Source organism: Leuresthes tenuis, unplaced genomic scaffold (assembly GCF_036924035.1).
Source record: "Leuresthes tenuis unplaced genomic scaffold, fLeuTen1.0.hap1 SCAF_20, whole genome shotgun sequence".
In the NCBI taxonomy this organism is placed as follows: domain Eukaryota; kingdom Metazoa; phylum Chordata; class Actinopteri; order Atheriniformes; family Atherinopsidae; genus Leuresthes; species Leuresthes tenuis.
Window position 1 is genome coordinate 10,595,138 of NW_027325374.1, and position 16,349 is coordinate 10,611,486.

Below are 16,349 nucleotides of genomic sequence, written 5' to 3' on the forward strand. Positions count from 1 at the left end.
TTTTTAAAAAAAAGATTTCACCCTACAGACACATTTGATGTGTAATTTGGTTTGCATTAACCTAGTACAAGTATTAATAGTCATTTGGCCCCCAGTCTCATTACAACCTGTATGCATTTCCCAAATTTGTGTTATCTAACACCCTGCTGTCATTCAGTCTTTGACATTTATTTTTGCTCTACTTACTGACTGTTGTAGTAAATATGGACAAATAAAATATTCAGTTTAGGTGACATTAGAAATAAAATATATGTTAAAGCAGGTGAAAAGGGAATAAAGAGGGTCCAGGTTTGATGTTGGTCAGACTGGTGTCAGGGTGGAGGCGCTGACCAGAACCTGTCTGCGTCTGGCTATAATGAATGCCACCCAGGGCCCCAGCAGGTCCTCCACTGCTGCATGGGTCCAGGGATAATTTGAATTGGAGCATGTGCCATTGCAGTCTGCCCATCCCCCTCCTCATCATCCCTGCCAACTGCCACACTGGTGTTCACAAACACTGCTGCCCATCTGCGGGGCAAAGCACCGGCCAGGGCCCCAGTTACTCTTTTTTTCCTTCTGTTTTAGATAAAAATTATCGTATTCTGAAATCAACCTCCATAGACAAAAGTCGCCAAAGTCCTCTCAGTCCCAAATTGAAAGTTGTTCAAACTATTTAACTTAAAACTGCAAATGATATGAGATTTTGTGGATTGATGCCACACAATATAATTGGTATTAAACATATTCTAAATGCATGCAGATCACTGGCCAACACAGTATTGTAAAATGTATAATAAATGCACTTTTTAGTTGTTTACCTCCCGTATTCACTGAGAAAGGCAAAAGTTTATCTGGAAAAGTGAAGATAAGTAGTTCCCTCATTGTGGCAGGCATTCTCATTACTTAATCATGGCTCTCTCTTTTTGTGTTTGTGTTTTGCCATCTGTCATCTTGAGAAGCAAATGAACCAGCTGCCATGGGGTGTGATCTTGCCCAATCAGAAATGTGGTCCTTTTCAAAGCGCATCTGTGTGAAACCTTGAAAAAACAAAACATAAATTCTGAGAAGGAAAAAAAAAAAGTGTCTCAAAGTTGTTAATAACATTTTGGCTGGAGAATGTTTTCACCTAGATGGCACTAATTAGCATTTATGCATAAACTATGCCTCATTACAGAACAGGGAGATCTTGTCTAGAGAGCGAAAACACTGGATTTTCTCTAATATGCCGAAAGATGATAAAAGAAAATGTTACGTAACGAGTTGTTCAAGAAGAACAAAAATGTTACTCTCAATCACACTTCTTTGTTGAACAGAAGAGTGTTAAAATATTTCTAACAAAACACTCGAGACACTGCCCAACACTTCTGCTGGTAAGTAGGAGGGGAGGGGCCTCCCTCTGATCCCTGTCTCCAACCCCCAGTGACAGCACAGCTGGGTACGATGGATCAGCCTAATTTTCAGGTCCCTTTAATGGACGTAGCGAAGAGCAACCACTAATCCCTTAAACTGAGAAAAATGATCTCCTACAGCCCTGCAGCGCCACTTCAGACGCCCAAAGTCCAGTTAGGACCCCAACGAGCATGAGTAGGGGGTAGGGTGACTTGAACAGAGCTGGGACACCACGCTCATAATAGAGAGTGTTGAGCTGCCCAAAAGTGATTAGCATGAGACTGCTTCTGGCTGATTAAATTAGCACTCACAAACTCTGTGTGTTTTGTTTTGTCTTTTCTTTAAAGGGTCTATTACGCCCATTGGTTAAATAAATCTTATGTCTGAAAAGATTTGTATTTTGTATTGATAAAAGAGTGTCATGACAGGATGAATGTCATAAATGTTTATTTGTATAGTAACGAAAAAGATATTTTCAGTTCTGCACCATTAAAACTGAACTTTTGGAAATGGAAAACCACCCGTAATAGTAGATAAAGGATGCCAGCCGCATCACAGCTGAATATTAAAGGAATACTCTGAACTAACAATATAATATATTTTGTATTATATAGAATGACAATGCTCCCACCACTCAGGTTTTGAAGATAAAAGCTTTTAGCTCACTGCTTCACACTCATACTTTACAACACTAAATACACAACTTCTGCGCCACTATCACCTCGTCAAAGCTCTGAAGTTCCTTTGGAAGAAAAGCAATCAGCAATCTGTCAGCAAAGGAAACACTGACAAGTATTGAGCAACAGTTTAAAAGTACAACATACAGCAGGGATGTTTTGAGACATTTCTGTAGATACTTAACTATATTCTCTGGCCGCAAGTCTGTGGCACGATTTGAGTTGACTGTAAATATTCAAGAAGGAGGAAATAACCAACTTTTCAAAGCCATTATATTGAGAAAGTTTTCAAGCTATTCCTGCTGGTTATTGTACTTCTATGCCATTGATCAGTTTCTCAGCATGTTCCAAATAAAATAATGAAATGCATGAACTACCTGACCTACTAACCATTCAGAACAATGAACAGGTGATACAGGGACTCTTTCCTAGTCCTTTAGGGAGAACAAACATATTCTGTGGAATACTTCTTTATACCATAAACATATTCCAATACTAGTCAATTTTTTAAGTTGTACTATGACATCAAAGCTTATTCAAGCTTGATACAAATTGTTAAGCTGTAGTGATTAGTCCCAACAAGTCAGTCACTGTAAACAGAAAAATGTACATGAAATCCTGAAGCATGGAAGTACAATGAGTATCTTGCGGGAAAGACCAGCTCAGATTCCTCAGTGGAAGTTCGGCTTCTCTGGGAAGGTGCATCCGACCCGTCTGATGATGACATTGGCTGCGTAGTGTCCAGCTCGAATGCACTCCTCCAATGCTTGCTCCTGCACCAAAGTGGAGAGGAATCCTGTGTGGACAGAGCAACAGAGGTAAACTATCCCCCACATCCAAACTAGTATGGGGCAGTCAGGATTCAACTAATCCAGGTATTAATAGCTTCTGCACTAAGAGTAAGTGCTGTTTCATCCAAAGCATGTCTTTTTATGTGGTTCTAATACGCTCATACGTCGTCACATTGGTTGGTATCAAAGATTAATCGGGTATGTACACAGAATTTGGGCTGTGTAGGTGACATTGCCATACCTCCCACAAAGGCATCTCCGGCTCCATTAGTGTCCACAATGTCATTCTGGTCAATGTCCAAAACAGGAAACATTTTCACCTTGTCACCTGCAGTTAGGACACAGGAGGATTGTTAGTTAAAGTTCAACACACGTGTGTATGTCTTTCAAGAGTCATTTCATATCACAAGACTCTATCATAATTGGAAATAATAATAAATTATTTTGTTGAAATGCATTGTCAAAATGCTAAACTAAAATAGTTAGGATCATTAACAAAACACAATTGAAATCAGGCATGTTAGCATTCTGGTGTGTAGCTTTTAGCAAAAAGCTCAGCTATGACAGCTTTACAAAGCTATCAGCATTGCTATGTAATGACACCTCATTTGCAGCTTTGTTTGACATTCTAAATTCAGTATAATAATAAACAGACTATACTATATAGCATAAAACAATAAAAACAGGATAAGAAATGTTGAGAAATAAGTTAGCCTGTTAGCATGCCTAGTGTACTGGTACTTCTGTCAAATCTTTTGTTAAAAGACGCAAAATGCATGTTCTCCAGTTTTAATGCAAAACATAAACTTGCTCAACTAGTTCACTCCAAAATCCATTTAAAAAGAAGAAAAAGGAAGGATATTCACAGGCAGATCACAGAGTTTTTGTTTTATATGAATAAATTAAATTCCCGTTCACTTGTATACACAGTTGGAAACTTGGAGACTTTAAGCTTGTGTTAGACTTTTAGCGTCCACCATTACATCTTTAAGCTCTGATACGTCCGCTATGCTACAAGGGCTCCGACTGCTCATGCGTGCCCCGGAAAGGCAAAATGGATGTTGAATTTAAAGAGAGATTGTATGAAGAGCTTTTGAAGCTGTACAATTTCATTTATGTAGCGAATTTGCTCAGAATTTGGGAGACAGAAAAAAACTGCCTGGCGGCAGAAGCCACACATTCTCATGCAGTATGTGCACATGTATGCAGACAAGCAGACTGGGAAGTCCTATAATAAGAACAGCAACTTATGTGACGTGTCTGCAGCTGTCTATGGGCGAGTTTAAGAGGAAGCATAAATTCTTACCCAAGACTTGTTAACATATTGGTTTAATTTTCAAATGCTTCCTTTACCGTAAAAAGTTAAACATTGTACAAAAACACAATCTAATTTCAATGTACAAAGATGTAAAATGGGTAAAAAAAAACAAAAAAACAGTAATCAACATCTGACTCTACCCAACTAACAACTATCCCAACTTTGGGATGAAAATAGTTATGAAAACTGTTCTTCTCTCTAAATGAATAAATATATATATTACATGACATTTGTACAAGTGTCTCTGACAATATAAAGGAAATGGAAAATCCTTGAAAAATCAACAAGCTTTAGAAGACTGCAATGGTAAATTGAAAACAATGCAATAATAGTTGGTGTAAGTGGTTTCAGTTAAAAACTGAATACATTAAATGGGAGTCTCTTATCTTTGGTGGATTATATTGCTTCAATTATCAGTAGCATATGCACTTCAAAGAGCCTTCCAGTTCAGAGTAGGAGAAAAAAAATCTACCAGATGACAAAGTCTTGAGGTGTAGAATGACATTAAATCAGCAACTTATGTCAGAACAATCTGAACCACACACACACAACCTTCAAACAGTCCAAGGGCTCTGGCGCAGACATGAACCTTCAAAAAGGTGCAGGAGACAAAAGACTGACATGTGGATAAAAGGAACACAAGGAGGCTGACAGACCTCTCACTGAGAAAAGAGGTTGTGAGTTTAAGGAGAACAAGAAGGAAAAGAAAATTGTTTAATGAGGCTCCCTGCCGTCCAACAAGGACTCATAGAATATCTGAACTGCAGATAAGACTCTACACCTTTATCAATTTTGAACACATTTAAGTCATCTTCCTACAGGGCAAATGATGCACAACCTGCAGCTGAGCATGCGCGCAACACCTGATATCAAAGAAAGTTTCATTACACACCAACTGAGAGAGAAACTCCATTATGTTGTGGTTATAAAAGACATCTTTAAAGAGTGGCTGTGGAACAGTTCATGTACCAAAGGCGTATCAGATTCAGAGTTTGATTGTGTTTTCATAAAAGCACTAGTTTTGTTTTGTTAGTTTTTTTCAAACGAAGCAGCTGACTGATAATAAATAACATAATACAGGAATCCTTACAGGATCAGCTAATTAGCAGCATAACGACTTCGCTTAATTAATGCCACAGATGAAGCCTGATAAACCTCCTCTCTCTTGAAATGATTAACCGCACATAAAAGAGTACTAATAATAAATTACAGTTACTCTGTAGTTGGGGGAAACTGAAGTCGTTAGATGTGGTCGTGCTAATGCGACGCACTTTGCGGCTGTAAAACCGGATGCTTCAAAAGGTTCAAGCTGCTGCACTTGTTCTGCACAGTGTCTGGTGTTCATTAGATACAAGAAAATCAAACAGAAGTGGGTGTAAATATATCCACGGTAGTTAAAACAAATGGTGACGGCAGTACAGAAGAAGCCAGGTCTTATTAGAAAAGACAGCCAGGTAATCTCTCACGAGGTGATGTTCATCTTCCACCAGATGTGCCAGAATTTTATTAAACAACACAGAATCTGAATATGTTGACACGTTGCTATGTGTGGCAATTTACAGCTCTGTTTCTGGATTCTTATCAAACTCTGTGAAGTTCAATGGGAATTATTTAATGTATTCCAATGCACATCAGCTTATTCCCTCATTAAGTCTTTATTAATTTATTCAACAGGTAAATTCAATTAGTTATCTTGTAACGCACATCAAACTTTCGCAAGATAATAGTCAATATAACAACAAAAAAGTCTGGTGAAAAGCATCTTAATTTCAGCAAACATCCCTCAAGTAAACACAAATTTGCAATTTTGCAATTACTAATCAATTCTATGCTTAAGTGACAACATTTTAGCACTGCTGTTTGAGGCATGTTAGCATACTCACCTGAGGTGCACCCTCATTTTCCATTCGGAAGGGACTGTTTAAAGGGTAAACTTAACTTTTAAGGCCTGTACCTTAATATGTTGGTTATTCATAGATATGAAGATGTATATGTACTCATATTTTTTATCATCATATATATCATATATTCAGTAAAGTGAATCATGACTGCAAATACAATACCACTATACTAAGGACACAGAAATGACTTCACACATGGAGCAATGACTCATAAGCCAAAAACTAAGAGAAATCTTGAATTATTAACTCTTGCAGCAACAAACTCATTTGGATGTTTCCTGTAGACACTCTTAAGACCTGTACTGAGAAGGAATTTGGGCCAGTCCTCACCCTGAAACTATATCACTTCATCAATATTCCTGAAATATCTTGATTTAACAGCCTCTTACGGTCATGCCAAAACATATCAACAGGATTAAAGTCAAGACTATGACTTTGCCATTCCAAAATTTGATCATAATCTTATTATTTACCATACTGTTGTTCATTTTCTTGTTGCATTAGTCCACTTCCTGCTATTTTCTTGTGAAATTAGTGGTACAATTGGTACAATTTTAAACTCATTGATCCCTCAATGATTGCAAGGCATTATAGCACTGAGATAGCTTAACGGCCTCAAATTGTTGTGCTCCCTCTACAGTGCTTCACAGCTGGAAAGAGGATTTAATATTCGTGTGGAGGGCCAGTTTTCTTTTAAGTGGGGTGTTGTGTTTTTGTTTTTGCCAGAGGGTTCAACTTTTGTTTCTTCTATACACAATCAATCATTCCAGACATACCACAATGATTGCTTTTATAAAGCAGTGGCTATATTCACGGTTCCCTTGCATTAAAGCTAATTTTGATCAGTTTTTATTAGAGTGGACACATGAGCAAAGGTCTCACCAAGAAGCAATATCTGGAGATGTTTTACTGTTATCCATTGTGTTTTTTCTAAACTCTTAAAGCGTCACATGTCCTCTTGGTATGCTCTTTAAAGTATGGAAACTCCTAAGAAGAGCACATACAGCCCTGGATTTCTTCCATTTACAGACAGTTTGTATCAGTATGGACTTTTGGAAATGCCTTTGTATCCATTTTGATGGTGGTACATTTGCTTTCTCTAAAGTCCTATGAAAGCGATTGAGGTATGGTTCACATAAACCAATTTTTCTTGAGAGGAACAGACTTTTCAACCTGTCTATTTAATGTTCATCTATAGGTGAAGAGCACCTCAAAAAGTCACACTTTCAATTTCATATACTTATCTGGAAAAGCAGACACCAAGTAGCTTTTTGAGAAGAACAGAGGCTCTTGTGCTTTTTTCATCATGGATTGTGGATGATAACCTGGTGTGCTCCATAAAGACATTAAATCAAAGTGTCTTTGTGATATTATTAAGTCATATTGTGGTTGTCTATAATTGGGACTTAGATTAAGATCAGACCTCATTTAATAAGTAATCAATGCAGAAATCCTGCAAATGACAGATGTAGACATGAACATGTGAATTTCAATTTGAGGACCTCACAGATAATGCATCTCTTTCTGATTTTGAGTGGGCAGCATAATGTTGCTGATGGCTTTTGCAGAACCCTCAAAAAACTATTTCTAGACACATCATGGCAGATTAGCCATATGGTATTTCTCTTTATTCATGACCAAGGTTTGTATTCTGCTGCTAGGGGAAAGCTGACACAACCTCACTGATGTACATTATTCAATTTGACTGACATGTTAACTCAAGTTACGGTCAATTCCCTGCCGTCTTTAACAAAGATCTCATTGGCAAAAGTCTGTCATGGTGATGGAAGTAAATAACAAAAGAGCTTTCTGCCAGAACACCCCGACTCCATTGATACTGGCTCGCTGAACATCTGAAAACATCACTTTGCTGCGCTCATTCAACATTTCACTATAATGAGACCGGCAACATTATTCCCAATCAATAAAACTCTGCTATACTCATTTTCCAACACTAACATGTTCTTGTTTCTTTAATTTAGTCTGAATAAATGAGTGAAGCAGCAGGTTGGTGGTAAATATGTGGTAGTGTGGTAAGGCTTTACTTTGACAGGTAACGTGTCCACCAGTGCGGAGAAAAAGCAAAAAAAGCTAAATAAACAGCATCAAAAACCTCAAAATAGGAATTCAAATCATTCCTTCCAGAAAGGTACTGTGTGGTAGTGCGCTGTTGTTAATTCACTCTCCATAATTCCCTCATTACAGCTCTTGAATGGCGGTGATTAAAAGAAATTCTTTCAACAGGCGTCTCTTTGAAATAATGAGTATCAATTAAGTCCTTTATTATTGGCTATTCTTTATGACAATGACAACTCACAGCATAACAGAGGCTGAGAAAATGCCCTCTTATAAAAGCGACTGTTCAAAAAAGAAGACTTTGGATTTGGTGAAAAATGATTGCTTGGTACATTATTTTCATTTGAATGATCAAAGGCAACACTGGTTGTGTTTCACTGCTCAATCTTTTTGCTTTGACAGATATATCACATAGCTGGCAGGTCGTTAAAATTAACTTTGGTCCTGTCTGTCGCTCTTTTTCACCGACACAAGTGAAACAATTAATAGATCATTTTAAATCCTGCACTGCCAAGTGACTCCGGGAGACGTGAATATTTAGCAAAAATTCATGAGGTGAAGTGCTCAACGGAGTTGAAGTGAAACATCTTTATGTGAGAAACTTCCCAGAGAACACTTCTTCTGGAAGGATTCCTGTTGCATTTCAGCCAAATTCTGAGCCTCGGAGAGGAAGACAGCGTTACCGCTTTCTTGGCAAACGTGACAGGTTAGAAGCGAGTTGACATTCAATCTGTTTCCCTATCAAAACCAGCATCTTTGCTCACAACTGAGTTATATAAAAACGGACATATGCCTATAATTACTGAAACCACAGGCAAAAGATCATCGCCAACTGCTTTCCTTTCAGGGAGTCATGAAAGAGAATGCTTCAATGTGAAGTGCCAAGGAAACAGAGAGGTCTTTAACATACTGTAGTGCAGACTGCTAATTGATTTAGTCTATTATAAGGTATGAAACATAAACATTACACTTTTTTCTGACTATTAAAGAATTTGCAGTGTTCAGTGAAAATGACTAATCTTCCTGCTTGAACAAAATGATAGATTTTGTGTTAACTTCTATCTCGATCTCATGTGGTAAACATGTATAGATCGGTATCAAACTTGAAATCTGCCTGCCTTGCCCCCATGAGAGCCCTAAAACTCTCAAAGGAGCCAAGTCAGGCTTGATCAAGTCCTTATCAGCGATTAGAGCGGCAACCCCTGCTGAAAGATCGTTTATTAGATCTCCTCACTGCTAAGGTTCAGGGCACAGTGATCTTAATTACTGCAATAATGGGTGTATAAGCAAAGGCCCAGTGTGGTTCAGCAGTGTCAGAGGAAGCAACATAAAGGGCTATTTCTCCTGCTCCTGGCTCTTAAAAAGCACATTTGAAGTGGTGGTGTGATGAAAGACTCTGAATGAAGGGCAGAGAAAAAAAGAACAATAACAAACTGACATCTCTTTTTGGAGAATTATACCACAGGGGAAGGCATTCTCCTATCCTTAATCACTATAAAATGGTTTAACATGACATGCAGAGGCTGGCAAATGATCAAATCCTGACAGGAGGACAAATTGCAAACAAAATGAGAGATCAAGTTTATTAGAGTGCCGCCTCTGGGAAATGAAAATCTTTAATTCTCTTTTTACATTGACATTTATTTGGCTGGCATGAATAGTGATGTTCACACACAGACAAATACACACACCACTTCTGCTGTACCTACTACAACTGTAACTGCTCCACTGCAATGATAGCACAGTCAATGACATTTATCTTGTTTGCCTTTGTAGATGACATCTGAAACACATTGTCTTTCATCCAGCCAGCATTCATCATGTATTTTATATAAAGTTCATAGCGGCGTTCAGATGTGTCTTCATGCAGGAGCAATGAGAGGAGCAGGCAGGAATTATCTATCACCTCAAGCACAATGGATAGATTCTTCTTCTTTTTAACTGTCACGCTTGTCTTCAAAGGTTTCTTTTAAAATTCTCATGAAAGGGAATCCACTTCCAGGAATTCCACTTTGATCATGAATATTTGAATTGGTTTGTTCGATTATATATGCCATGTATTAAGACCGGGCAATAATTCAGCATCATCAATTACTGACTTGAAGGGGAATCTTATTAGGATATCACTGTTAATTTGTGAATCCTTTGTTCTGAAAGCTTTGAAGAGTCTCGTCTGATGTGTAGGTAACTCCACAAATCTGAGGTGTTGATAAAATGCTGTCATTCAAATATATGTGGTAAAAGTGCAAAGAAATGTGTTTTGCAGATGAACCCACAACTTGTATTGCAGTTTGCATTCATTGATTTTTGTTTGCACTTTTTAGAGCTTCTTTTCTTTTTTTTTACCAATTCTTCTGAGGATAGAGATTCTTAAAAGTAAACCATCAGTCATATCCTGTAAGGAACTCTGCTATCGGCATTTGGACTGTGACACTCTCAAAAAGCTGGTTAGTTTTCATCGCTTATTTATAACCACATACAAAGCAGTGGCATACTTGTTTAATGATAACACCCATGTCTATTGTTTTCATTGTTAAGTCCACGCACCAGCTGCTGCAAGACAGCTGACAAGTGGTGCTGTATCGGGATACGGAGCTGACATTTTTCCTTGCATGTCACAGTTACTGTATCATGACCACTTGTGTGAACTGTGTGACCAGCGTGGGCAACTGAAGCCAAATGACACAACAGTAAACAGTGCAGCTGGGTTTCCCCTATAGGACTGAAACAGTTTACTGAACTGAAAAACTGCTTCGTGTTTATGTAATTTTACAGACATCTGGCACACTTTGATATACAAATCCGTCTATCAAAGTATAGCATTACAGATTCCTGTAAAGAGAATATTGTCGTGGCAACAACTAGTTAACCAGTTAGTAACCTGTAAACCACACATACTTGCATTAACAGAGTCTCCAGACACAACGAGGCAGCAGAAATAGGCAGGCTCTTTATCACCCTGTAATCTTTATACCGGTTATTTGCACAGTTTAGCTTTGTCGCACAAACATCATTTAAAAAAAAAAAAAAGGAAAAAGGATCTCATTCATTCAGAGTAAAAATTACATATTTACCTAAAGCAAAGTCTAAATTCCATTACAGAAACGCACTACTTTCCACAATCTCAGCACGGCTAAATGTGTCATTCTTATGTTTGAATGAGCACATTGGTGCGTTTCTGTAATTATTTGTGATGGCAATGTTACAAGGTAAGACCGAGTTTTATTGAACAGGAAATAAAAACACAGCGGTACGTTTGCTCCAGCATTTTGGGTTAGATGCTGCGAATCAGAGATCTCCAGGTGAAATACATATGAATGTTTTTTTCCAGCTGATAATGGAAACGCTCATTAATGCAAGTGCAAAGAAACTCTGGCAAATTAAGAAGCCAATCAGAATTCTTTATATTACCAACTGTTCAATAAACTTAACCATGTACAAACTGTATTTTTATCTGATCAAATCCTCTCACTGTATGTTTTACACTGCCACAGGGTGCTTGTGGCATTCTGACAGTTTGGTGCTATACCTCACATTTTGTACTAGTAAATACTGTGATATGGCTAATGTTGGAGGTAAGACTGAGTAAAGCCGTAAGGAACTTTCGTGTAAATGTGACCCATGCATCTGCGTTAACGGATGTTGGAAATATGGCTTAATGCTTAATCTGAAAATAAACCAGAGAATAACAAAGTTGGAACATAAAATAAAAAACAATTAAAGTGCTTTAAAAAAAGACTTGGGGAGAACTGGAGAGTCGAGTAATTATTCGATGAGTTAATGACTCTCAGGGCACATTAAAACGGTTCATTTATACATGATTGATAGAAAATGATTGACTGATAAATAATGTGATCTGTAACACACTTCACTAAGCATTAGTGCCAGCAGTATAAAATTGAGGACAATGGACATGTGTAAAGACAGTGCCCTGCAGAGCTAAAACTCATGTTGTAGTGTTGCTTCTCTGCAGTCCCCAGTGATGAGTGATATGTTGGAACCTTTACCTGAGGCCATCTCTCCCCATGCTCTACAAGTCTGAGCTGAACTGCAAGGGCAATGAGGAGAGAAACCCCGTGGCTCCGAACAAAGGCAAAGTCTCCCAGCAGTAATCTGAAACCATCATCTCTTCTCACACTGCTTAAACCTGCAACCCCTGCTCAGTTATGATGACAGTGCCTTTTAATGTCCCACTAACTAATCTGTCGTGTATCAAAAGGAAATTGGATTGATTTAAGGGCCAGTACTGTCAACTTCTCCCCAAGGTCACTCTGCCAGCATTTTGCAAGGAAAAAAAAAAAGAGGGCAGGATGTTAGAGTTGAAGCATTAAAAATTGCTGAGGACTGGCCTGGAGACCGTCCAAGACAAAGTTAGAAGTACTTCACAAATCAATGTCTGCTCTATGCATCCCCCACACTTCTTTTATGCTCTGAAATGACAGAATGTAGTGCAAGCATTCTTTTTTTTTTTTTTTTTTTTTCAGAAAAAAACATCTGGTGTCAATACCGAAGCTCGACTTCAAAGAAATTACAGATAGCATTTTACTCTCTTCAGTCAGCGATCTAGCATCTATTTGAGGCTGTGCTCTGCAGTTTCAAGATATGAGGTTTAAGTGAAGGGTAAAGATGTCCAAAAGGGGCCAAAGCAGGGATGGCTTTGAGTAGAAAATATGTGTAGATAAGAAGACAAAAACACTGAAAACGAGAGTGGCCTACCAACAGTTGCAACGCTGTCGTCCTTGCCCTGGGTGAAGACCACCTCTCGCTGCCTCTTGCTGTTCTCCTTGGGGAGGTTTTGGGTCTTCCTTGCAATCTCTGCAATGTCATCTGTCTGTGAAAACACCACAGCGCAGGGGTGAATATGTTAAGTTGAATGAATGAGTCACAAAGAGTCATTTCTGAGGAGTCAATCAAAGATCAGTGTGTCATGGAGAGAGGTCAGATTTTTCCAATTGAGGCAGACGGATCAAGTGATAATGAAACCAGATGGGCTGGTTTGAAAAGGATCAATAGGAGCACTCAATGATGCTTCCATGCAGTTACAAGAGGGCTAGAAAATATCAGAATGTTATAGTCCCTAAGTGAGATGAAAATAAGTGTGTGAAGATATGCTGTGATATGCTCAGATAAAGGTACTTCTGCGAGCTGAAGGGATAGGTGGTGCGTGTACTGTATCACTCTGCTGAAACAGGCCATCTCTCCTCAGCATCTGCACAGAATGGATATTCTCGCCTGGAGACGACAGAGCTCTCCAGAGTGCTTGCCTTTGATCATGAGAGGGATAAAAAAAAAAAAACCCACACCTGTCAGGACTACTTTATTATTAACTCATCATGATGTACTTTGAGCAGGTAGAATGTCTTCATTGCCATCTTGCAGAGAGGTGGATTGCTTTTTCTGTTTTACGGCGTACTGAGGAGCTAGCATTAGGGATCGTGGACGCCTCTGGCATCTGTATCAAAGCTAACACTCGAGAACCTTCAGGGTGAGCAAATACTGTGATTATGGGAGTAATCAGAGAGATAGGCTCCGGCCCAATACTACCAACCACTCTGGCTCACTCAAACCAATGAGCTTTTACACCTCTAAATGCTTCCCAAACGTCCTTTAATCAGCCCTGAGAGGTCCAGGGAGACCCAGGGCTGAGGAAAAATGGGTGTAACACTCTAAGTAAGTGCTAATGGTGAGGTTAATACAGAGGCTGTTAGCAGGCGATGGTGAAAAAAAGAGCAATTTGTCACTGTGACTGGATGTAACCACAAGCACTCCTCCAGACACTGAATGCAAAACCACACAAGGCTTCGGCACATTGTCACCCCTCAGGTTTTATGTTCGCTGACATAAAAAGGCGCACTACTCAGGTTTAGGAGCTGAAAGGTTCTATGGGCCAGGGTGGCAGGGTAAGCATCATGGCTGCTGAGCAGGGCACACACACACACACACACACACACATAACCACACACATAGACCATGCCCTCCTTCTTGCCAGTCGTAAACACTTACCTGACAACTTCCTACAGGGCAAAACGATGCAGAAAAATAGCATTCAGTGTGAGTGCAAAACAAATGGATTGACAAATGATATGGTCAATTTGGTTTACTACTGACAAATGGCAATATTTATGATCGTGAGACAACTGATCAGTCATAAATCAACAAAGCGTGAAATATGAAAGCTTTACAAGGGTGTTAAATTGTGTTTCTGTGTTGCCAGCGAGAAACCGATAATCTCCACTGCAGGCTGCTTGAGAAACACTGCAAGGGAGAGATTCAATTAGAGCTGTGATGCAGAGAGTTCTTTGAGCATTTAAAGGAAACAGATCACAATCAGGCGACTGTGTTCAGATCTGCTGATTGCTGTGTTGCCGAGGACAAGCTCTTAATCTTGTATCTATACCGAAGAAGTGCTCCTGTCATTTTTTGTTAGTCATCCATAATGTGATGATAACAGTATTTCAGAATACATTTAAAGTACATAAAGCTGTCTTTTGGGGGTTAGATTTTAACAATATTTATTCATAGTTTCCTTCAAAAAGCCACACTGGCAAATTAAAAAGACTTATTAGACTTAAAGAAATCAAACTGCCTACAGGGACACACCTTTGTGACAAAAATGTATCCAAAATAATCATTGCTGATAACGTTACCAATGGCAATGTCATAAGCTATGATTGGAAATCAATGTCACTTTTTTACTTTCAGTCATACCTACACACCTTTGGAACAGTCTTAAGTATGTCAAATGTATTTTTGTTACGTTCCTCGACTATCAATAGTCTTATTACCAGACTTGGACTGAAAACAAAGTCTTAAATGAGTGGAATGACAAGTGACACTGTTTGCTTTTTAAAGCTCCTGTGCTCTTTACATTTTATTTACTTGTGACAACAACTTCACCCAAATTTGAACAAGCAGCTGCAACCAGGGATACTTGAAATTATTTGTCAAGATTAGTTTGTTAAAAGGGGTACGAAGAAATGTTGAATAACCACAATTGTGTTTACGGGGACAGATATGTACAGAACTTGGTTGACAAGACTGTTGTCAATTTGGAACATTTCATCAGGAAACACCCATAAAGGGTTTATTATGTGCAGTGAAAGACAGACTTTTTCTTTTTTTCTTCAGTTCTAAAAGCCTACAACTTATTGAAAATATGCAGCTCATGTTTGTTCTCATACTTAGAAGCTCTTGTGGGTATCTGGGCAGCTTCAAGGCTACAGTTGGCTTATTCTGGCAAAAACTGATGTGTAAAATTGGCTCTCGATAACAACACGAGTAACTGTAGTACAACAAACAAACCCATAAATGATCATGAACCTGGTGTATAAAAAACAAAAACACTGACAGAAAGTAAAATTAGTTTTTTATGAAATGAATTAATGACATTTCAAAAATGTTTTGCAGCTTACTGAACTGGAACATGAACACATTTCAGTGTCACATTGCCTCTACAAATTAACCTTTTCAAACGTTAAAAAAGGTCTTTTAGAAAATTTAGATTTATTTTTCATTGAATATCTGAATTTTTAAAGAGGTTAGGGTTGTATTAACATGGAGCAGCAACACCGTGGGAATAACTAGTTGGAAGTTCATGGGTCATTCTGGGGTTAGAAAAAACCTTCTGATTGGACTGTTGTCTTTGTGTGAACAACAAACTCTTCTCTGATAACACAGGAGTAATAAGGCTTCTTTCACATAACTTGTAAATCAAAGTTCTAGAAGCTACTGTTTACATATCTTGAAAACGTGTCGGTATGAAAGTACAGTACGGAAGCTAGCTTAAGACAGAGAGTAAAATCTCATCAAAAGTGAAAAGCGTAGATTTAAAAAAAAAAAAAAGAAAAAAGAAAGCCACTGGGAAGAAAACCTCTTTGAACTACAACAACCTAAAAATGCAGTAAGTACAGTACACACCACTGGTGTTATCTGAGAAATCACATTCATCCAATGCAATTTCGCAGAGTGTTCTACCAAATCAGGTTGACACAGAAAATGTCAAAGAATTGTAACTACTAGCAGAGTCTCCACTTTGCCCTTTGTATGTTTTTTTTTTCCAAGTGAAGCCCCTCCATCACCCCCTCCATCACACTCCTCCTGCCTTCACCTCTCTTAAACCTGTCACTGCCATCGGGAATGCATTTCTATTCCAGTCACGCTGATCACACCGTTAGTGATTCTGGATGACAATTATTCACACAGAGCAGAGTCATATTCA

The 16,349-nt window shown here is 38.5% G+C and overlaps 1 protein-coding gene across 5 annotated transcripts in view; it reads right to left on the reverse strand.

Annotated features, from left to right (window-relative positions):
• Positions 1-1,798: 1,798 nt before the first annotated feature.
• The window catches only part of LOC140278117 (adenosine kinase-like), a 116,392-nt gene continuing 101,841 nt past the window's right edge, over positions 1,799-16,349 (reverse strand). For all 5 annotated transcript variants that reach the window (XM_072373050.1, XM_072373052.1, XM_072373049.1 and 2 more), the window contains 3 exons: positions 12,848-12,962; positions 3,078-3,164; positions 1,799-2,841 (listed from right to left, as the gene is read on the reverse strand). In XM_072373050.1, the coding sequence (XP_072229151.1) occupies positions 2,717-2,841; positions 3,078-3,164; positions 12,848-12,962 (327 nt within the window). In that variant the 3' untranslated portion in view covers positions 1,799-2,716. The remainder of the gene's footprint in view (positions 2,842-3,077; positions 3,165-12,847; positions 12,963-16,349) is intronic.